Source organism: Barbatula barbatula (genome assembly GCF_947034865.1).
Source record: "Barbatula barbatula genome assembly, chromosome: 17".
NCBI classification, from domain to species: Eukaryota; Metazoa; Chordata; class Actinopteri; order Cypriniformes; family Nemacheilidae; genus Barbatula; species Barbatula barbatula.
In genome coordinates this window covers 7365846-7389085 of record NC_136780.1, presented here as the reverse complement: position 1 = coordinate 7389085, position 23240 = coordinate 7365846, and the positions used below count along the sequence as shown (strand labels likewise).

The following is a 23240-nucleotide window of genomic DNA, read 5'->3' as shown; positions in this document are numbered from 1 at the left end:
GCGAGGCCGGAACTTCCAAATGTTCATTTGGAAGTCATGTGCCAGTATTCCCAAAACAATAATGGCTGTCTTGTGTGTCTTGTGCTACTTAACATACGCATTCAAGTTTCAGTAGATGTACTGCACCCCTACGATCAACGGATACACATTATTTACATTCACCAACCTTTAAATACACATACACGCCAACGAAATATATTAAAAGCACTTTTGGCTTTAAACTGGCTATGCATGTGTGCGCAGGCATGTAGTGTTTCTTTACAAAGTGACTTCCACATCCACTGGCCTCTGGGATGTGCAATGCAGCATTTTTATCCGTTTTCTCGGGTCTGTGTAAACGCAGATCGTTTTGACAAAGGTGTCGTGTGTATACGTGAAACTTTTAAAAAATACAATGGAAACTCCATCGTTGTCATTTAAACAATCTCTATTCTCTCTCGCAGGAGGAAGTGCACACAGAAACTCTCTCTTTGAACAACCTAGCAGCATGACTGACCCAGGTTAACCTCTATTGTCTACTGCGTGCACCTTTTAAAGACAAAACAATGAAGGCACACAACCAAAGAATGCCTGAACGATTCCAAAATCTCGAAAGGACATTCGGTGCTCTTGTGAAAGTCTCCTTCTCCAATCATAAACACGTTTCACACTTTGCTTGCTCCATCAATTAATTCAAGTCTGACTGACATTCACAAACCGGTTCCTGTGGAACATAAACACAGATGCCAGTTTCTCTGCTGGAGGAGGATAAAAAAAACAATTAGCTATAGAGTTCTGCACATAACAACATGAAACACTGCCAGCTGCCCAAGTACATTACCAACCAGCCCTTGGAGTGGCATACAGCCTGGTACACTTCAACACGCAGCGCTGCAGAACATCATGAATAATTTGTTTATTATTAGGGGCTTACATCATTTACTAATGCATGGTCCCATCGCAAGTATTATTTAGCTGTAAGTGATTTTTGTTTTCATAAACTAAAGGTAGCGTATCCTGAATATGAGCATAATCATATTTTCTGAATTCAAAAGCAACAATTTACAATTGTAGGCTAAAAGATAGGCTTACAGGTGTACTTTGACATTTTCAGCATTAAAACTGTATATTATGACACTGAACTGTACTGTATATAGAGTAATGTGAACTCATACTCATACATAGTGATGTGACGAAGAAATTGAGCTTCTATAATTGGGGGAAGCACATCCCCACCTACTTAAGTATTTATTTTCTGACATTTAGGGTGTAATAAAGTATCCTGTTACTTTATTGAACTCATGGTCAACTTTGAGATTTCTTATACGTGTTTAGGAGATGTCTAAAAGCTAAAATCTTTTCAGCTGCACAGACCAATCTTTTAACATCAATGACCTAAGCACTTTTTTATTTCTGAATTCCTTGTTTTATCTGTGGCTGAGGTGAAGAGGGGTTACCGTCAGGCTATAACGGATATTAATGCCAGCAGCAGAAGGAAGGGATGGAGCCGAGCTTCAAGGATTAGATGGCAATTTGGTCTCCGGGCGCTCTCCTTTTCAAAAAAAATTTCAACGACGTGACTTTTCTGTCCTTGTGTTCAGAGGGACAAATGTGATGCTTCCGTTCAAAACAAATGTAAGTGAATAGGTGCCGGTTAACAACATTCTTCAAAATATCTTAATTTGTGTTCTGCGGAAGAAAGAAAGTTTTAAAGTAGTAAAAAAAAAGCGGGTGAGTAAATTATGAATTATTTTTGGGTGAACAATCCCTTTAAAGATGAAATGTGTTATGTCCATGCAACTAGCATTGCAAAATGAATCTAGAAATAATAGATAATCTTACTCCCAATTCTATTTAAGCCAATGTTAAAGTGTCAGTATTTTGGAGCCCTAAGACAAGAATCCCGGAAAAACAGAACGTTCCCCTAACTTTAGTTTTTGGTTTCCTTTTGGTTATTCTTTTATTGGAACCAAATAAATAATGTTTATTTCAGGTTACATGTTTAACTTTTACAAGAATAACTCCTTGGAGAACCAAAAACGAACCTGAAAAAGTAACATTCTGGGAACCCAAAAGTAAAACGCTGGGAGTTTCTGGGAACCCAAAATTGTAAGTGTGGAAATTAGTTTTTACATAGATGAAAAATCACACACTTCCTATTTATTGTTATTCTAAAAAGATTAACAGCTGTGTATTAAAAGAATCTGAGATTTAAGAACTCTGGGAAACTTGAAAGTATTCACACTGCCTTTACAGTCCAGCAACGTACTAAACACTGCCTGCAGTAAAAGACACGACAGCCCTCGCTGTCCTTCAGCGTTATTGTGATTAATAACTCGCATTTAAATCATAATTCGATTATTTTACAAGACTGAAGTCTGGAAGATGAACTCTGACAGTTCGCTCTGACAAACCTGCTACTACCGGCACTATTAAATATAATTAGATCTGTCCATCATCTAGCCTTCTGCGAATTGTTGAAAGTGAAAAAGCGTGAATGAAGAATAGCGAGTCATGAGTTGGGATGGCCCGTCACAAGGACAGCGGATGTTAATGACAGAAAAGATTACAGGTCAGCCCACACACTGAGCTTGTGTCTCACTGTGCGTTCAGATCGCCGCTTTCGGGAGCATCAAAGTGGCCAAAAGTCATTCATTTTGAATGTGAGCCGGCGGTGAGCAGCCATTGAGGGCGTCAAGGAGATTTGAAATCAAGTCAACTTTATGGTAATGAGCTACGACGCGGCTCGGCAGCAACCAATCGGAACGTAGAAGTCTAAACGTTGGTTCTGACCACATTCGTTCCCAAGCTAAATGGAGGAGAGGTTGATTATTGCTGTGGCGTACTGGGAGATAAATGAAAAAAATGATGCTTGGACCAAGGTCTCTGAGATTGTTTGTGTTTCTGGTGAGTTGCTGATGAAGTGCATTAACGTTATACATTTTCTGCAAACAATAAAGTACTTTCCACCGATCAATTTCTTGTGGTCAGCCTGCACAAGATCAACAAGTTGGTTTTTGCGGCCCCTTTAAATACAAGATAAGATTTCGATCTACGTCAGAGCGCCCAAGACTCTTTCTTCAGCGTTGTTGGCAGGGGAGCCAGATCGATTTTTGACGCTCTCAACGGCGACGGTCTGAACGCACAGTTATGCAATTCTGATCCACAGAGAGACTGAAACATCTGCCTGTGTCTGGTCTTCATTACAATCCTCAATCTCATGCCAGGTGCAGGATTGCTTATTAAAAACTGTGCTAACCACACCAACATTCTCCAAACCACCTGGGACAGACCGAAAATCTGTAATTAAAGGTGTGAGTAATGAAGGCATGTGTTTCACTAATTCACTGGTTAAAGGCCAGACCACAAATTCTGCGACAAAAGAAAAGCACATTTGGTGATTATGTAGTTGTGTGCCGTTTTGTTCAAGCGAGTTTATGAGAAAAGTTGCCTACAATTACAAAACTAAAGTTGTGTCATCATCTCTTCGACTTCATGTTTTTGAAAACTGTGGTACACAAAAGAAGATATTTTGAGAAATGTCTCAGTGTTTTTTGTATATAAAATGGAAGTCAACAAGGGCCATTGTTGTTTGGTGACAAACGTTCTTGAAAATATCTTCTGTTGTGTTCTGGATTGACAGGGATGAGTAAATAATGAAATATTATTTTATGAAATACATTACTACTCCTTTGATTCTGACTGTCAGACCTAGAGTCTGAATACCGTATGCTCCATTATTGTACACAGCTGAACAATTTTGGGAAGAATATCCGGGAATTTTCCTTTTTTGGGTGAATTGCTTGCTTAATGCGGACCTAGAAAAGACCATTTTACAGCTCATAAACACAAGTTTCAAGACTAAAAAAATATTACCCTGAGTTGTTTCGTCCTTTCCGCACAATATAAAGGGAATGTTACTTACAGCCCCAGTCACCATTTGCATACAGCATCCTTTTCCTTACAATATAAGTAAATAGGGAATCAGTCCAAAACATCTAACATCTCCTTCAATGTACCACAGGAAATAAAGAACAACTAAAAACAATTTTATGCAATGCCCTAGAATAAAACTGTAGAGGTCTCTACTAACAGGTGAGCCCGGATGAAGACCGAACGGAGCTGAAGCATGAAGTATGTACTGTAGGTGACTATGGAAAATACAGTGCTGACATTAACATGATCAGCATTTACGATGCTCCTCTGAGCACCCATTGAAATCCAGGACTAACCGACATGGATCACCTGGTGTTATGATGGAATCTTCTCAATGTGACCTGCTCTAACACCTGTAATAAGTTATTAAGAGACAGTAGCAGGATCATAGTGTGTGTGAGACTCACAGGGAATTGTGCGCAGGTAGAGATTATCTCTGATCACTTGCTGAAGCTTGTGGTCCAAGGAGCCTTTCTGGAACTGCAGGCTGAGGTAGTGGCGCAGATCCGTGTTCAACACCTTACCTGCAAGGACAAAAGCCATTTAGGTCAATTTAGGTACTTTGAGAATTCTTATAGCAGATAAAGGTAAACCATTCACAAAAAAACTAAAACACAACGCATTTTACTTCTGTACTGTATTGTGTTTCTAGATGACAGCTCAACTGGGAGACCAAGGTGCCATGGGTTCAATCCCAGAAAACACACTGATAAAATGAATACTTGTAAAGCACTGCAAGATTGGAAGGAAGCGCCAGACAGATGTAATGTAAATGTTCATTTTGATAACAGAAATAAAAATATAATACACAACACACAAAAAGGAAAATGCTTTAATATCAACAATCACCCTCATGTCATTCCAAACCTGTATGACTTTCATTCTTATGTAGAAAACTAAAATAACAATTTTGAAGAACATTGGTAAGCAAACAATTGGGACAACATTGACAACAAGTGCACGGACGCAAAACAACCGACACATTTCTCAAAATATCTTCTTTTGTATTCCACAGAAGAAAGAGTCATATACATGTTTGAACAGCACGAGGGTAAATAAATGAAGGCAGGTTTTTAATTTTAGGGTGAATTCTTCCTTTAAGAATGTAATCAGGATAAATTACGCTCATTAGAAAACCCAGATGGAATATGCAAATTTGTTCAGTACTGTGAGGAAAAATCTCTTTGTGGAACCGATTTAAACATAGTGCAATGTGTTAAAGAGAGCTGAGAGTACTCTTATACGAGTACTTTAAAGCATACTTATATAAGCTAAAAAATAAACAAACACACTTGTAGCAGGGGGAATTTTACGAATGAAGGGCGTTCCAACTGTGTGGAAACTTTCCGCGAAGTTCCACGAACTCAGATTCTGTCTAAGCCTGCTCATTAGAGAAAGCGCGTGGGTGCCACACAAAACAAGCTGTCAATTTAAAATGAGCTGAATATGACTAAATCATGCTAAACTAGGGAAAACCGTCCCGCTCTTCCTTCAAAATAAATGACAACCCCTGTGATGTTGCAGCAGACAAGATCCCGGCAGGAGGTCCAGCTGTTTACACCCCAAAAACGCAATTACTGGCTTCCTTCGACAAGAATCCAGATGTATGAATGCACGACGAGCATTAAAAAACAATGCAGGTCCTACGGTTTCGAAGAGCCAGGAGTTCAGGCGGAGTTCAGGCAAGGGTGTGGGGCACAAGTCATCCTGAGAAAAGGAGGGGATGAGAAACCATTCCAAATGAGAAACCTGGCGCAGAGTTTCCCTCGGGCGACAAGCACACGGGAGGGAGGGGCACCACCTATCCGAGCAGCGGCGGTCTCCAGCTGTTGAAATCGTGGAGCTTGTGATGTTGCACCACGCTCTTTCCTCGGGGTGGGGAGGGTGTGCTTTGAAACTGTGCCAGTCACATGCCTGCTGCATCAATAAGCATTGTTTTGGCCCTGCAGCATCCGAGCTTCATAGACCCGTATAATCAGAGCGCGGCTCCAGACAAACACATGCTGGCACTCCTCAATAATTAAACATGAAGCTCCTCATACTTAAATGCGGTTGATACAATAAAGGCATTAGGAATCGGCATACGCAGTTCTGTCAATACTATACTTAATAAATCTTTTTCAAATCTGTGGAGCACAAAAGAAGATATTTTGAGCAATGTCAAGCGGTTGTGTTCATACAATGGAAGTTAATGGGGGGCCAATGTTAAATATAATTAAGTGTGACCGAATTTTCTATTTTTTGATGAACTATCTCTTTTACAAACTGTGTGACATTCACTATGCATTTTAAATGAGCCAATAACATTTCTCTTCTCTTAGCAGCGAGGTGCCTACTAGACTTTTCCACAGAACCATGATGCATTCTTCTCTATACCATTTGTGTCTTGAGACAGAATAAACACAAACATGTTGTGATATCTCTTGCTAATTTAGAATGCAATGTAATCACAACAAGTCTCTCCCCGAGCGATTCTCTCTCACGGGGAGCGAAACGACAGGCCCACTGTGATTGTAGATCAGCCTCATCCCATTGGTCGACTTCACGCATGCTAATTTCCTCCAATCTAAATCCGCTCAAGAGGCCCATAATTCTCATGTAGAGTTCTGGTATTAATTCCACCTCCATGGCTGTTTAGTAAGACATTATAGCTTTTCATTTTGCACTCAACACCACACACACTACTCATTTCCAATAGTGTGAGCCTCTTGCTTCAGCTTGATGGACCAGTGCGGTTAAGTCCGGCTGAAGGAACTAGCTGCTCTCTGTGACTCATACTGTGTGACCTTAAAGGTGTCTAGAAGCCCCCTGGACTCATTGAACGCTGATATCACCGCCTTTGGACACCAACACCTGGAAATCATTAGCTGCTTATAGCCCAAAATGTACATTTTAATTTCACGAGGACATTTAGTAATGTGGATCTCTAAATATGAATGAGTCTTGCGGAAAGTTTTTGTGACATCATTCTTCACTTTAGCTTTTCATCAGATTCTAGGTTGAGGTAAACTAAACGCTACTGGACAACAATTCAATAAACAAAAATATATAAAAAAATATCTCAATATTAACTGTGTTAGTTGAAGTAAAACAATTGTCTACAGCAGCTTAAAGCTATTTCTTGTAGGAGCTTCAAGCTTGTTATGCAAAAGTAAAGTTCTTATTGATTTTGATCGTAAATGCAAACTCGTATATGAAACAAAAGGCTCTTTATGCATTGTGTCTTTCAAAGCTAGGAATGGTTTTAGTCAAGAGCCTTGACAAGGTCCAAGAGCTACATTGTGTAATTCTTTGGATGCTGTAAAAGCAGAATAAATGGGAAGAATTTAGGTCAGGTCACAATAGCCTTGCTTCATCGTTCATCGAAACGTTGTAACACGCAGGAATGTGATCCATGCGCCCTAGCAAAATTCTGCATGCTTGCATTTTATAAAAACCCGACTGCTCTCCTCTTTGTGTCAAACGCATTTTTCTATGAACTAGACGTCTAATTCCATATAGACAATGCCAGGGGGCACTCGTGAAAATATTTTTAAATGACTGCAGTTCTTATTTTCAATGAGTTTCGAATCAAGCCAAGTCATTTATATATAATATACAAATATTCTCACATACATACACAAACCGAAACCCCCACACCCAAACACACAGTCTAGCCGCCTCGCTCTTTGTTTACAGAACAAGGCGCTCTTTGTAGCTGCGCTGTAAGGTAGCATTAGTGGGCTGTGTCATATCTCTGGGGTGTCACCCTCTATGTCTCCCGCTAGGCTGCACCAAGTACCAGTTACTGTACCGCCAGCCTGCCCATGGGACACAATAGCTCCGAAACAAAATGTATAGTATAATGCAATGTAAGCGTCTGCTAAATGCGTAAAATGTAAAAATGTTTGTGCCTCATCATCAAGGCATTACAGCCATTTCCATCAAGGTGAAAGAGGTCAGCTATTGAAATGATGGGTGGACACAAAAAATACGACAGCACTAGTCTCAGAGGAAGTAAAACAGGCTCTTTGTTTCTTTATTTAACCTCTTACTCACGGTTTCCAGTACAAGATCTGTCAAAATGTCCTTGATTTAAACTACACATCTGCTTCTTTAGCTTGCTTTCCCTTTAAAAACTTTTGTTCACAAAAGTTCTTGAGAAAACCTTTTTTAGTGAAATTTTATAACATATTTAGTCAACTGGAAAATTGACAGCTGACAAATGGCTGTAAATTTAAGTTAAATATAATGGTAAAGGTCAAGCGTATTCAATTTAGCGGCATCAAGTGGTGAGGTTTCAAATGGCAACCAACTGCTCACTTTAACGCCCTCCCTATCAAAGCTCTAGGGTGGACACACAGATCTAAGATGTTGTCACATTTTCTCTTCTTTGCCAAAGATGATAACATTTACAAAATGCGCTCTGTGGAGTAGTTCTGTTTAGGGCTACTGTAGAAACAACATCGCGAATTCCATGCAAGGGGACTTGCGGTGTATGTAGATGTAAAAATGGCTCAATTCAAAGGTAATAAAAACACAATGCTTCATTATGTAAGGTCTTTATACACCTCTGAAGACATAGTTCTGTATATTATTGCATTTCTGTCAATAGATTTGAACAGTCACATGTCAAATTAAACACAAAGTGTTCGCATTACAGAAACGTAATGCAGCAATAAACACAATTTAGTTGACATATTTCTAGTGTTCTTAAACAATCATGGAAGATGTCTACATACTACAACAACTGCATGCAAAGACACGTGAACCTACAGCAAACAAAGACTGTAGACTATAACAACTCACCGGAGCGTCATGCGCCAGCCGCCCATGTGTCGCTTTTTATGTATGTTAAGGGAACAGCAAACTGAAAGCAGCCTCTCCACAACACATCTGCTTGTTCTACAGCACCTCCAAGCACACCTTCAGGCACAGCTCCTCTAATATTTACCAATATTACACAAAATAAATACAAATAAAGTGCAGCTCTCACATGACTGTCAATTAGAATACATCTACATAGTCGGCCGCCCGCCAGTGGATCAAACAGACAATGTGCAGCTACAGTCATGAAAACCACTTGCGTAGCTCCGCTGTAAAAATCCACACACAGAAACTTTTTCAATTAGTGAACAGGCCATATAAATGCCACAGATAAACCTTCACCAGGAACTAACAAGGCTGTGTTATGACAGCAGTGCAGCAGAGATTCATGGGAAGCCCAGTGGAGAGCTAATTAACAGCCAGAAAGAGCCGCTTGGCAACTCGAGACCTGCTGCCTTTGCTTGTTAGCTTACAAGTGTGCGCCAGCACACTTAAAATTTTGGTTGGGAATTTCAGTTTCTCTCCATTTCGTGAGAAAACCAAACCGTCCCAAGGTGATTTTTTTGTTTTGTTAATATCCTATGTCACATCTAAGTTCACACGTGTCCAACTTTGGTACATAAGCCAAAGTTGATCATATCAGAGCTGCATTCTGCAAATGTTGCCACTGTAACACAAAATTGCAGGTTACTTAATCTTTATATCTTAATAAAGTTACAGATTTCATCATCAACAATGGGTTGATAGTTTGACGACCAGAATGCATCCAAAAGGCGTACTTTAGTGAAAAAAGCTTACTGAAGTTGAAATAACTTGATATTTATTCCAGGTACACATATTACATGCATTCGTTAATTTTGGGGGGCTTAAATGTTAAGTAAACTGAATCAAGACTATTACTGGACACTCCATTAAACATGTATTATTCGAAGTGTATTTTTATTACACAGAAAATGTACAACTACAGACACTGTAAACTGATAGGATTTATAAGACTTGCTTTTTCATGGCAACTAAAGCTTCAAAAGTTTTCCGCAACAGCATAGACATCAACCTTGAGATGAAATCGGTCTGCATCGCAGGTGCCAGTGTTTCACTACCAGTGTGTGTTATAAAGGCCCATAATTCCCACACAGACACTAAAAACAACAGCACCCTCAGTGCTACAATTTTAATGTAGGACTAATGAAAAATATCATTAAACTGGACAATATGGTGCATTTGAACCCCGTCTAGCACCAGTTTGCATTTAATACACCAAGTACCAAGCTGTCAGACACACTTTTCCTTTTATTTCCACCTTTTCCCTTATCTAGCATACTGAACAACTTTAATCCTACCTAGAGTTTCATAACACTCATAACTGCACTCCTGATATTCATAACCCTGACCCTGGTGTTACAGAAAGCCACAGATGAAAGAGACGACCATGACATAAGGAGACACGAGGAACCGAAAGATCTCTAGCCGAGAGGCTGCCTCCTCTCTCCAGCTTTGTAGTGCACCGCAGCATCCAGAACTTCTTTCCCATCAGCTCTGTGATAGCAGAACATCCAGGAGCTTTTGAAGGTTCTGCATGTATCATTGAGGAGACACAGGAAGACTTAAATGACATAGATAGGTGGAGGAGAATCAAAGCTGGGTTTGCTCTGTTTGAAGATGTCTTTATACGAGAGCTCCTGCTGCGGATGGGAAATAATTTTTTAACATGCTTTTGAAACAGGGAGAGAATTATCATTTCATGAAGGCTGGATATCTCTCTGAAGACAGACAGTGGTGGCACTCATAGACACTTGAAGTCAGAAGATATGAATATCAATAATTTATTCATTGTTTTTTCTATGCAACGATTATTGTAAAATATATATAGTACAGTGAGATCCAAAAGTCTGAGACCACAAGTGGAAATATCTCCCTGGCATTTTAGCAATTGATTTTTTATTTTATTATATATTTTATTAATTAACTATTTTTATTAATTTTGTTATTGGCATAATGGTTTTTTTTAAATACAAAATGTGTAAGAAATTTGGAACGTCCCCATTTTGCCATTAAACTTAGATTAGAAATAATGTAGATATAAATAAATGTTGTTCTTTATGATTTACATGAGTAGATGACAAATATACCGTACATGTGTCCTATGGTGGTGAAAGCAAAAATTGAGGAAAAAACTTTCAATGAAGATAAATCTCTCTTATGCTGTTATAGTATAAATAACAGAAAATAATATATTATTAATTTGTTTTGTATTTTAAATGGTTGCCATGTCACCCCTTAGGACGCATGTATGGTATATTTGTCAACTACCCATGTTTATTTTTAGATACATATTTTATCCAAAAACACTATTTATAATGAGGTTTCGGACAAAGTCCAAAAATATACTTTTTGAGAAAATATTCTTTAATAATATTCCTAACTAATTTAACTCTGTGCATTTCCTACTAGCCACAAACTGTTGCGTGTGAAGCCATGACTCAGCTGACCTCTTGGCCTGTTTTAATGCCATACTTGTTCTGTCAGACTGTCTGTCCTCTCTCCGTCTGTTCTGAATATGCTCTGACTGCCTGTGGGCCGTCTCAAGTGTCTCTCTGAGAGTCTTTACCACACCAATTTGCATAAGTAGATCTATGGATTCCCGAGCCCTTGCATCAGCTACACACATTTCACTGCAAGCGAGTAAAAGTAGCATTATGCTCACATGCATCTGAGCGTATCCGTGCTTATATTTGAGCTCATCGTGTGCGCACGACCACAGTATTAATCGCAAAACCACACAGTGTCTTTTCTTCGTGGCAACGCGCCACGTTACTCTCTAGCACGACTCGGTGAGGAAGAGGAATGTTTTCCACTGTCAGACTGACTGAATCTCGCAGTCGCAAATCTCCCTCTTCACCTCGGCAGGGATGAGGCAGTTCTCTGAAGGGCTACTTAGATTCATTAAAGCCATCCATCACCTCTCTTGCATGGTAACTGCACACAAGAGAAACGCACCAGTTGGCTGCTCTCAGGGCGATGGCCGTTGAGGGGTGGTTCCCTAACACTAGAGTAAATTAAAGAGTTCAATGACAATACTACAGAAAAAAACGATCCTCTGTACTTCTGTAAATATAAAAGATCCTGTGAAATCAAAATCGTGAAACCTTATAGCTAGGGAAATCCTTTAAGGGATAGTTCACCTAAAACAAAACCCTCCATCATTCATTCCTCGATGTCTTTCAAAACCCAGATATGACTCTTTCGTCTGTGGGTCAAAAGAAGATATTTTGAGAAATGTCTCAGTGGGTCAGTGTCCATTCAATGGAAATCAATGGGGACAACCAGTGTTGTCTGGTTACCACGATCTTCTAAATATCATCTTTTGTGTTCTGTGGAAGAAAGAAAGTCATACAGGTGGATACAATTCCAAAGAAGTTAGCTTTCATAATCTTTCATCAAAATATTATAACCAGACCACATCTAATGCATTTTGATATGTAAAGCACACTTGTCATAATCCAAATGAATTCCAGTTAAATTTTAATCTAATGTAATCTTTACAACCATATCTCTTGCTGTATCCTATTTCACTCTAAACACATGGCATTCTTCTTCAAACTAATGAATGCAGGGCAAAGTCACTGACAGAAGCAGGTGCTCAGAGCTGTATGTTAATAATACTGGAAAAGACTGGATCGAATCGGACCTCTGGAAAAAGAAAGGTGAGCTATTATATAGTCGGATCGATCAGTGGCAAACATCAAATCATTACCAGGCCTAGAGTGTACATTTCTAAAAAGGTGCAAGTCTCTCTCTGACACGTTTCTCGGCCAATAGACGCATTCAATTTTCGAGCCATGTCACTTTTTCCCACCCAGAAAAGACAACAAACTTATTTTATTTCCATAAAACAATTTCTAATTACAGATTCCACATTTGTACCGTTGGTTATAGCTGGGGTATAGAAACTGTGTGTAAGGGAACACATTATAAACCTCATCATGCTTGCCTCATGAATATTAATGAGGTAATCTTTACCAACTGGGTGGGCACATTTCATTTAGCTCACATCCATAGAGCGATTTGCAGGATTATTCTTGGTTTTCTCCACATGCTGTTCAACGTTCTCAACACGGATTATTTCCCAAAAGCTATTTTAAAACGTTTTAAAAGCAAATGAAAAGAAGTATTTGATAAAGATCCGTTTTCATGCCACATGTACTCAGTCACAGATATTGCTTTGAGATGCTCCGTTATCCGTATGTTCCAATTATTCACTGATACTGTCTAACACCGTCTGACACAAACCCATATAAGCTTCATGATCGTAGGAAATAAGCACCACACGAAACGCCGGGAACAACTTCAATAACAGTAGCTGCATGGGTGCAATTTAACCAATGAGACTAAAAATGACACCATACTTTCATCTTCCTATTACACGGTGATATCAGAGGTCTAATGACACAGGGTTTCCCGTATAAATGGGCCGATGTTTCTACGCACCTGCGGTCTAATAGTTCTGTCTTATCGATTCTCACGGATTGCCTGTCTGCAAAGATAACACCGATCTCCTCTTCTACAACACTACACCGATACTTGAGTCCACTATGGAATCCGTGAGCCAAAAACAAGATCACGGCTCACTCAAAAACAAAGACACGTGTGTTATTAGGTTGTCTAGGTGAGGAAACAGAAGGCTGTGTACGGTTTCTATATAGGTTATGTTATCTTTATACTTTAGTTAAGATAATGCATGTGTACTTTTACTCTCCAGAATCTGAGAGAGCCTCAGAAACAATCACGTTTCATCAGTAAAACGCTGAATGGGAAAATAAACGCTCCCAGGTGAGGAGGACCCATCAGGCTTAAATTATAGCACCCTGGATTTTATTCAAGAAAATGTCCCTGGGAGAAAAATGCAAGCCTTATAGGAGACAATGATGAATTTAATTAACTGTGAGTGAACTGTGCGAAATTCATAGCTAACTTTCAGATAATCCTCTCTCCTTAAAAATATTACCAAACAGGATTAACTGTGGGAAAGATCTAAACTGGAAGACAGGGAATGGAGAAAGAAACTTTTTTCCCTCAAGTCATTCTCTTCTGAATTTCGTAACCAAGGGGACGGTATTTAGTGTACAGGATGCATTCATTCAAAGTATTTCTAACGTCAAACAACTTTCTATTACATTCCCATTGTAGCCTATATGTTTATGTTTGTTGGCAAATGTCTGGTGGAAAAAATAAGTGAACTCTACTACTGTATTTATCTGCTCTAGATGTTTCCAATTCACATAAAAGTGAGAGACGGAGAAATAAAGAGAGACCGAAAACAAATGAGAAATAAAAAAAAACACAATGAATTTAAACAAAAAACAAAAAAAACAAACAAACATATGTAAATGAATAAATAAATAAACAAATAGAAACAATATATAAATACTACAAGATTACGCTAGAACAAACATATAAACAAAAATAAATACAAATGAATTAATAAAAAATTTATTAATAAACTAAATTTGAACTCATGATGAATTGAACTGAACTGGCCTGGTCAAACACAACAGCTGAATTGCAATTACAGTTTTTATATTAGTTTTACGAATAAAAATTATGCATGTTCACTTCTATGTACCGTAAACTGAAATGTGAATTTCAATTCTGCATCCTATGTGCCACCTCGATTCAAAAACAAGAACTAAACAGAAATCCTATTGAGAATGCCACACAACCTCGCTACGCAAATCAGTCCAGAGCTGAATTTTTGTATGGGGTTTAAAGGTGAAAATGTAATCTTGCAAAGAGCAGCTTCAATACCAAACAGTTCTATATTATCTCTGGCAGAAGAAGATAACCTCGCCCTGAAAGGCCTTGCCGGACCTTCTGGATGCCCTCCAATGTCTCAGATTTATAGTGGCTTGAACAGGTGTCCTAAGAAGAATACCCACTATATCTCACTTTTTCAGCCAACCCACCATACACGGTTTGCTGAGAATTTATAGAGGCCACAACAGCAAGGTCTTTCTCCCTCGCTTCCCATATAAGACAACAGGCAGCAGTCTGAGAAAGAGGTCAACGCCCTCAAAGACATTAATGAAAAGTAAAGTTTTACTTCCATTTCGCACAGCATCACAAAATGTTATTGCCACCGGCTGTTAGATTCAGTCACAGGTGCTGAGAATCGTTGCAAGTGCTGGGAAACGATGTGCTCAGGCAACATACAGGTGATGTTTCCAATTTGAGTTATGAGGGTGCATAAAGCCGTATGCAGATCGTAAGATGAGGTTTGACGGTTACCCGAGTCATATCACAAGTGTTCATTTAGAGAGCTGTTTAGAAAATACGCTAGGCTTTTTAAGTAAAGTATTGTGACTATATAATAAATTATATAAAACATATACAGCCATGGGAAAAATCAAGAGACCATTTCAAATGTATTTTCATTCTCAATTCATTTACTATTTATACTGTATGTGTTTAGGTAAAATCTTAATTTTGTTTCATTCTGTGAATTACTAATAATATTTCTCTCAGATTTAAAACAAAAATTTTGTTTCTATTTGCATTTATTTACAGAAAATGAAATCAGGAAAAACAGGTCACAATATATTTTGACTTTACTTTCATTTCATATTCTTTTTCTTTAGTACATATTCACTTTTAAGCAGTATAATGGTAATATTTGTACAAAACCAAGGCGAGTGAATGGTTATCCCCATTGTTCGGTTACCACATTCTTAAAATATCTTCTTTCTGCAGAAGAAAGTAATATAGATTTGAAATAACAAGAGGGTGAGAAAATGATGAGTTTTCCTTTTTGGGTGAACTTTCCCCTTTAACGGGTGCTTAATAACTTATGATTATTTCCCCGTGGTTTCCCAATCCATACCATATGAAAATACTGGCCAGGCAAAACTGAAGAATAAGCCACAATAGTAACAAAACAGATGGAGTATATAGTACGATGAGAATGTGAAGACCATTTCCCATAAGCTGCAGAGATGACTATCATCAGCAACACCATTACTGCTGTTCCTAACACCAGAGAGAATGAAACGATCGGAGATGATCACAGGTTCTATAAAGACCTGTGAAGTCTCACACGTTCACAGATCTGAGCTATAATGTGTCATGACCTGCAGTGGTGTCTTCTAATGCCCTTGAAATCAGCCCATGTTCCTGCACTACAACTTTCGGTTCGTGCCATTTTGCGCTCGAAATGTCAGTATTGAGTGATGCTTTGTCAGAGCGAATGTGATTTGTGAATAATGTCAAGCATAAATCTGCCAAAGCTAGTTTCAGATCCTTTCAAAAGCAGGTCAGTCCTGCCAGGACATCCTGGTAATACCCTCAGGCAGATATTTCGAGTACGGCTCCTATCTACACTCAATAAAATGATTTTAAAGGCTGTTTGTTTTACTTTATCGATATAGTTTGATGACACATTTGTATTGGTTTCTTGTTCAAGCACAATTTCAGTGTGTAATAGTGACATGAATAGACAAAAATGTGTGTAGTAGTCATTTTCATTGACTAACTTCCCAGCATGCTTCGCTCTAATGACTGGATTTAGATTTTAAAATTGTTAAAGTGCTATTGTATTTCTTTTGTTGTGCAGATAAGGAGACTTGTTACTGTTCTGTAATGTTCAAATTCAGAAGATTTTCTGTTGTCTGTCATTTTTTGGAGGGTTACCATCGTGATGAAGAGTAAAGGTTTTACTTAGTTTTGGGACGAGCACATTTATGCTATTGTTGTGTTGTAAGCTTGTATCCAGCTTTACTCGGTTAGTAAATAGCAAATTATCTGGCGCTCCCTGCTAGCACCATACCTTACATGTGGTAAAAATGTGTTTATTTTTAAAAGAGTGCCTAGTGAACACACCGCAAACGAAATGCTTTTGTATCCTATTTGCAGATCAGAGGGAAATGACTAAACAATTGGCAGCTCTTGATGTTGATGATAACCCTGAATTTTACCTACATTTACGCTTAATAAACGTTCAAAGCTTGCATGAAACTGAAAATAACAAAAACTCTTGTGACATCATTACTGCAAGGTAGGAGAGCGAGATAAAGGTAGGACGCATGACATCGCGAACTAAACCAGCCGTGGTGAAACAAGCTCAGGACACTGCATGCTGCATGACTGCATGCTTGTAATATTTCAACAGCTATAGAAAGCAAAACAAAGGGTTTGCGTTCTCCAACCAAAGCAAACAGGTTCACAGTCACTTAAAAGGAAAGTTCACCCAAAAGTAAAAAAAGTGTCATAATTTACCCGCACTCAAGTTGCTCCAAACCTGTATAATTGTTTTGTTCTGATGAACACAGAGAAAGGTATTTGGAAGAATGCTTGAAGCCAAACAGTTCTTGGCCACCATTGACTGAATCCACTGAAAATTCTGTCACAGTTTACTCCCCCTCGAGTCATTCCATAATTGGAACTGTATGCTGTTGTTTTTTATTTTATGTCAAGGTCACTATTTTTCTAACTTACTTGTCAATATTTTAATACATATCCTGGTCAAATCATCAAAAAACATTATTCCCCCAATACTCCTTTATTCATATTTTACTATATGTTTTTAGAAAACTTCAAATAAACTGTACACATTAAATGAACACTTTTCATTAGTTCCATTGAACTTATCCTTCATTGATAGCCTTTGAGCTATTCTGTAGGCCACACTGACCATTCCCAAAACTTAAGCAGCACCAGAGAGCCAATATTAGTTTGCAGCACAGCGCAAATGATGTCGCTTTATCTGCGACATCAGCCGTTTCTTTAATTCTTAAAGAAACTTGTTACTCAAGCTTACCTGGGGTTACACAAGTTTACTTGAGATTACTCAAATTGACTTGGGATTGCTTATTTAACTATAGGAACTTCTACATTAGCAGTTCAGTTCCTGTGGATGATCAAATCCTTTTAGCTAGTCTTTATGTCTCCAGATTGTTAAGTTTCTTACCGTTTGCAAGGAAAATAATAAATCGATTGGCGCAGACCGTATTCACCTTGCTTTGATACTTCAGGTGTAATCATCTGCTGCCCTGAATGGGAACGCTGATGTGAACAATAACAGCATTTTTATAGTTTCTGCAAAGAAACAGTAATTGCATTTGCAATCTGAACACTTTGTAGTCGAGCGCGGGTCCTGGCAGAGATTTTCTGCGCTAGATTAACCTTCAACAAAGGAATAAACATTAAAAAAATAAAGAGGTGGAAACATAATCTTTCAAATCCTCAGGGTCATTATAAACCTGAAGTCTAGTGGGGAAACAAGTCTGTGTACTCAATGCTATTCGGTCTAGAGAGACAAATGCTTCAACATCTCACAGGCTTTAAAAAGCAGCTTTGTTTTAATATGAATTATTAAAAATAAAAACGATACATTCGGTTCGTGCTAATGAACATGTATCTTGTTGTTACTTGACATGTCTGGCACCACTACGTAAGGAATCAGGGAAAACTGAGGAACGTCTTCAACTAAAAGAGTTGAACGTCTGTAAAATTGAGAAATGATACACTTCAAACCTGTCGAGAGAGAAAAGACTCCACCAGAGTCAGACTAACATGTGAATGCCTCCTTCAGTATTGTTTTCACTGGATAAATTCAGCTCCCATAAGGATTCTGGTGGAACGGTAAGAGTTAAGACTAGATGAAGAGGTAGAAAAGCAATCAAATGGGTGAGGAAAATCAATCCGATGTGTGTTTGTGAGAGAGACTGCTGAAGTTTGTCTGTGACTGCTGCATCTATAGAAGCGGTTTAATAAAGAAGCGTATCCAACATTTCAGCAAAACTTTCTTTCTGCTTTCTCTGCTACGGAATCTACAGCAGAGTCTTCGCATAGCTGTATGTTTGATGTCTGCATTGAGTTTAGAGAGAGACAGACGTCAAAGGTTGACACAACAATACGACATCAATGATAGTCACAACATGACTTTTTGCTGTGCAACATAAGAACAAACAAAGAGCAAGCGAAGTTCATCCAAATGAACAAAATGAGTCGTTTTTAATGAATCGCCCGAAATGACTCACGAAACTGTTTTGTTTTGAAAGCTTATAAATGACAACGAACAAACAAACTGAATCAGCTGGGTCTTACTCCCTTACTAAATCTCTTTCTTACTTTTTTATCATTTAAAGAACCTTTTTTCACAACAAAGAACAATTTGTGAAACAGAACGGTTCAGATCTTTAAGGTTCTTTATGGAACCAAATGGTTCTTCTATGGCAACGAAGAACCTTTCCAAACACCCTTTTTTAAGATTGTAGTGTATAGACCAGTTTGGAAGATGTAAACAACACTTGTCCAACTCTGGTCCAGAAGAACTTCAAGTTTGCACAAACACTTGAACAAAATACAACCAACCGAACATTTATTAACCAAACAAAATGTTAAACAAATAGATAATATATATATAAAATAAAAGAAAAAACCTTTTTACAAGTGCAAACTTTCTTGTCTAAATGGTTCCATGAAGATCCTTTCTGTTTCACAAAATGCGCTTTGTGGAGAATTTTTTGTTTTTCTTCAGATTATCTTTTAAGAACCTTTGACTGAATGGTTCTTTGTGAAACCAAAACCGTTTCTTCCATAGCATCGCTGTTTCATTCTTCATTCTTAAGCGTGTGATCTATTCGAGCTTACGGAAAGTTCAACCTTGAAAGTCTGAACACTAGTCTTCGAACTCATTTTCAGGCATCTCACGTCAGGGTTTTCTATCTGCTAATGCAATATCAGTTCAGTAAAAGATACACAAACGACAAACGTGATGATCTGATTCCCTCACAGAAACGCAATGTAAATGATTCGAGAATTTATGTGGGCACAACAGGCACGAGGAGACGCTCTATAGATGCTGAAGAAACCTTGTTAGACAAATTTCATCTCCCCTGCTCCTCTCCTGCATTGTGTCTCAGAGCAGGTAAGTGATGTCTGTCTGAGATGGCTGGCTGCAGACCTGATCTCAGGGGAGATTGTGTCACGGGAAGCTCGGTCCGTAGAGGATCTCTGAGCTTATGTGTAGGTTTGTCTGACACCAGCGCTTCTGCAGGCTCTGCAGATCAGAAATCACAAACCTAGGTTCCTGACTATAGACTTAAGAGGGCGACGTGAGCTGTTTCTTAGGAATGTGGATGATTGATGGAAATAATGTCCGCAGGAGTGATATATAGTACAACTCTCACTTAAAAAATGTAGGTACATATTTTATGCATTTAGGTGTCAATGCGACAGAAACAAATACTTTTTTTAAATACAGTAGAGATTAGAGAGAGTAATGAACTGTAGAAATTTTTTATTTCTCACTAAAGAAATTACGCCCAAACACAGTGTCGTTTCTCGAGTCAAACTAACCATTAGAGTTGTAGTTATATAGACAGATTCAATAAGAGTAAAAATTATTTTAAAAGGCTGCTACTCTCTAGGTTTAAATCTAAGGCTGTCTGCGACTATAAGCCGCGTGTCTTCAATTCTTTATGACCAAATAAAGAATTGATTTCTATGACCAAATAAAGAATTGATTTCTAAAGAATGAGACTTCGATTATTCCCTCACTGTTAGTCAATAGCTCTCGCAAGAAGTATAATCTGCCATTCAGACACAGTTACATTAGCCATTTTCCAATTCACAAGATAAATAGCTTCAGTTCTCGGTCATAAAGTCATTTATATACAGCATGCGTAAGGAAAGAGTGCCTGATGCAGACATTGTGAATAAACAAAATCCAGTTACCTGCAATGATGGGCATCAGACATCCGCGTGTGTGTGCATGAAAGAGAAAGAAAAAAAGCCACCATTAGTTCAATGGTCATAAAATACTAAGATCCTCCATTAAAATTGTTTTACATTCGATTAATAAAATGCAATTAATCTGTTTGTCTGTCAGATATTCAGTGATTCATACTTGCAAATTCGGGGAAGAACACTAAAAAAGACTAGAAAAAACTATTGAAGCAAGCACAATTCTCACATCACAGGTTCAGATTTACCAAGCAAAGCATGATGCTAATATCAAAAAAAGACAGAAAGCAATATTATTATTTTTTTCATTTACCTTACATTATGTGAAATGTATGTGTTTGTAAATTCAAAATCAATGTGCACAGTAAACAGACATACATTATGTTAATGTATACACAATATTTATTTTGGATGCGATTAATTGTTCAGCATAGTGTACAAAAACCCATCTATTTTCTCCTTTGAAATAAACTCATGTGGCATCAACAACCACCACAACACAACCGGTCCAAACACGTCTAGTGCTGCAACAAATTGCAAAACCATAGGAGAAAATGGTTTTGTAGCTCTAAGATGTACACGGTGCATTCATTAACAGCAGAATAACATTGAGGTCACTTATTTCCTTATGGCCGTCTCAGCCACCTCAGGGCGTAAACATGAGACACATTAAGAATGTAATTCAGTTTAGATATCACTATTTGTCTATTCTGGCAGCACACTTGACTCAATTTCTGCACCGCCATCATTGACTGTTTCAAGATCCATAGAGGAAACAAAGGTCCTTCATGCAAAGCATATAAAACTCACATTATGGAATGAAGCGAGTTTATATGCCCTTCAAAGTGACCTTTGCGGTTCAAATGCTGCCGGTGCTGCACTTTTTTTGAATACTTCCAAATGATAAGCCTCCGTCTTAACAAACAGACAGGAATACTTCACACATTTAATGGACGCATTTATCTAGAGCGACATGCATTGCATTTAGGTTATGTTTTGTCAGTATCTGTATTCCTGGGAAAGAACAGTTGAGGTGCAAAATAATCATTAGAAAAATGTTTAAGAGACAAGTTACCTAAAAATAACAATTCTGAGAAATGTCACAGTTGTCCATTTTGTTCTCTGGTAACCAACATTCTTTAAAATATCCAGTCATACAGGTTTGGGATATACAGTCGTGGAAAAAAACAGCTTTTCTGGTTATAAAATCTACTATTTATAGATATGTGTTTAGCTATAGTTTAGATTTTTGTTTCACTCTGTGAACTACTAACACTTTTTCTGCCAAATTTTGAATTCATTTTGTGTTTCTATTTTCATTTATTTGCAGAAAATGAAAACGGGAGAAACAGGTCAAAATAACAGAAAAGATGCTCTCAAATACTCCAAAGAAAACAAGTTAATATTCACATTTAAGCAATACAGCGGTTATATTTTTACCTACATTTTTATGTGATAACCGGGATTTTTATCACAGCTTTCATGTGTCTTGTCATGCTGTCAATCTTTCGCATTGCTGGATGACTTTATATCACTCATGATGTTTGATTTTGTTGAAATTCAACAGACACTGGACTGGAATGGCTACAATACATTAAAATGCTCTTTTTTTCCACATCTGAGGATTTATATCACACAACATAAAATTGAACAATAGGTCCTGTGCTTTAGAAACGTCTGTTGCTCTCGTTTGGTATCCAACGGCAGTTTAAATACAGTATGAACATTGTCTAATTTTAACTGCCATTAGCTTAAAACGATAACCTCAGATGAAAAAGCAATAATAAAATTGCACATTACACTTAAATGTTCCTTGCAAAGGTAGAATAATAAACACAACTGAAATGACTTTTACCAGCTGCTGAAGGTGGTAAGTCAGGCAGCCGTGCAACATTTAGCAAGCACTAATTACTCTGGAGGGAGATGGAAGGCCTTCTGCTCGACGGCCAGCAGCTGCAATCACAGAGCAAGGACAGATAACACGACCTGAACAACTCATTACCCCTCCTGAACACTGAGAAATTACACCCTACCGCTGCACACATTAACATGTGTTTTGGGAGGCTTGTGTGGCATCAGGAGGATAGATAATCTGTAACAGGAAGATTAAACACAGAAGATCTGTGGCTTTGTTTCTACAAAAGACAAGAAAGACACTAACCAAGCACATTGTCTGTCTATTTATGTGTATTAACTATTGCAAATCACACATCTGTGATTTAAGTCCTGGTGGGCCGTGCATCCACTTTGGAAAGTGTCCGATGCCTCTTTAGACAAAGCAAACAGCCGCCTCGCTGTTTATTTGGATTCCTCAATGAGCCTGCCATTGCAACGGCTTTCTCTGTCAATCATGCTGGGCTGTCCTCTTCACCGACAAAGCCCTGTTAGACGAAAGCGGAGCCAGGGATAGTGGGCGTCCACTATGTTTGTGAGACGTGCCAGGTTGGACCTGGACTCGTCTCAGACGCTCTTCAAAAACCACTAATACCATCATTACCCTAGTCGATCTGAAGTTTCTCTCAAAACTGCGAACAAAGCCGCCATTACATAAGAAGGGACTAGGTTAGTGATTGACAGTATGTCATCAAAAACTTGTAGAATGGAGTAGAGCATGACCACTGCATTTTCTGATGAGAAACATACCCAATTAAAGATGCTGTATTGTGTCTTAAAGTGATAGCTCACCCCAAAAATGAAAATTCTGTGAGGATTTCTTGTCAAATCAAACCTGTATGACTTTAGTTCTTCTGCAGAACCAATAAGAAGATATTTTGAACGCT

At 38.3% G+C, this 23240-nt stretch overlaps 1 protein-coding gene across 4 annotated transcripts in view; it reads right to left on the bottom strand.

Moving 5' to 3' along the window:
- Nucleotides 1–23240, bottom strand: part of magi3a (membrane associated guanylate kinase, WW and PDZ domain containing 3a) — a 93602-nt gene that overhangs the window by 35150 nt on the left and 35212 nt on the right. For all 4 annotated transcript variants that reach the window (XM_079477491.1, XM_079477492.1, XM_079477489.1 and 1 more), the window contains exon 2: nt 4323–4439. In XM_079477491.1, the coding sequence (XP_079333617.1) occupies nt 4323–4439 (117 nt within the window). The remainder of the gene's footprint in view (nt 1–4322; nt 4440–23240) is intronic.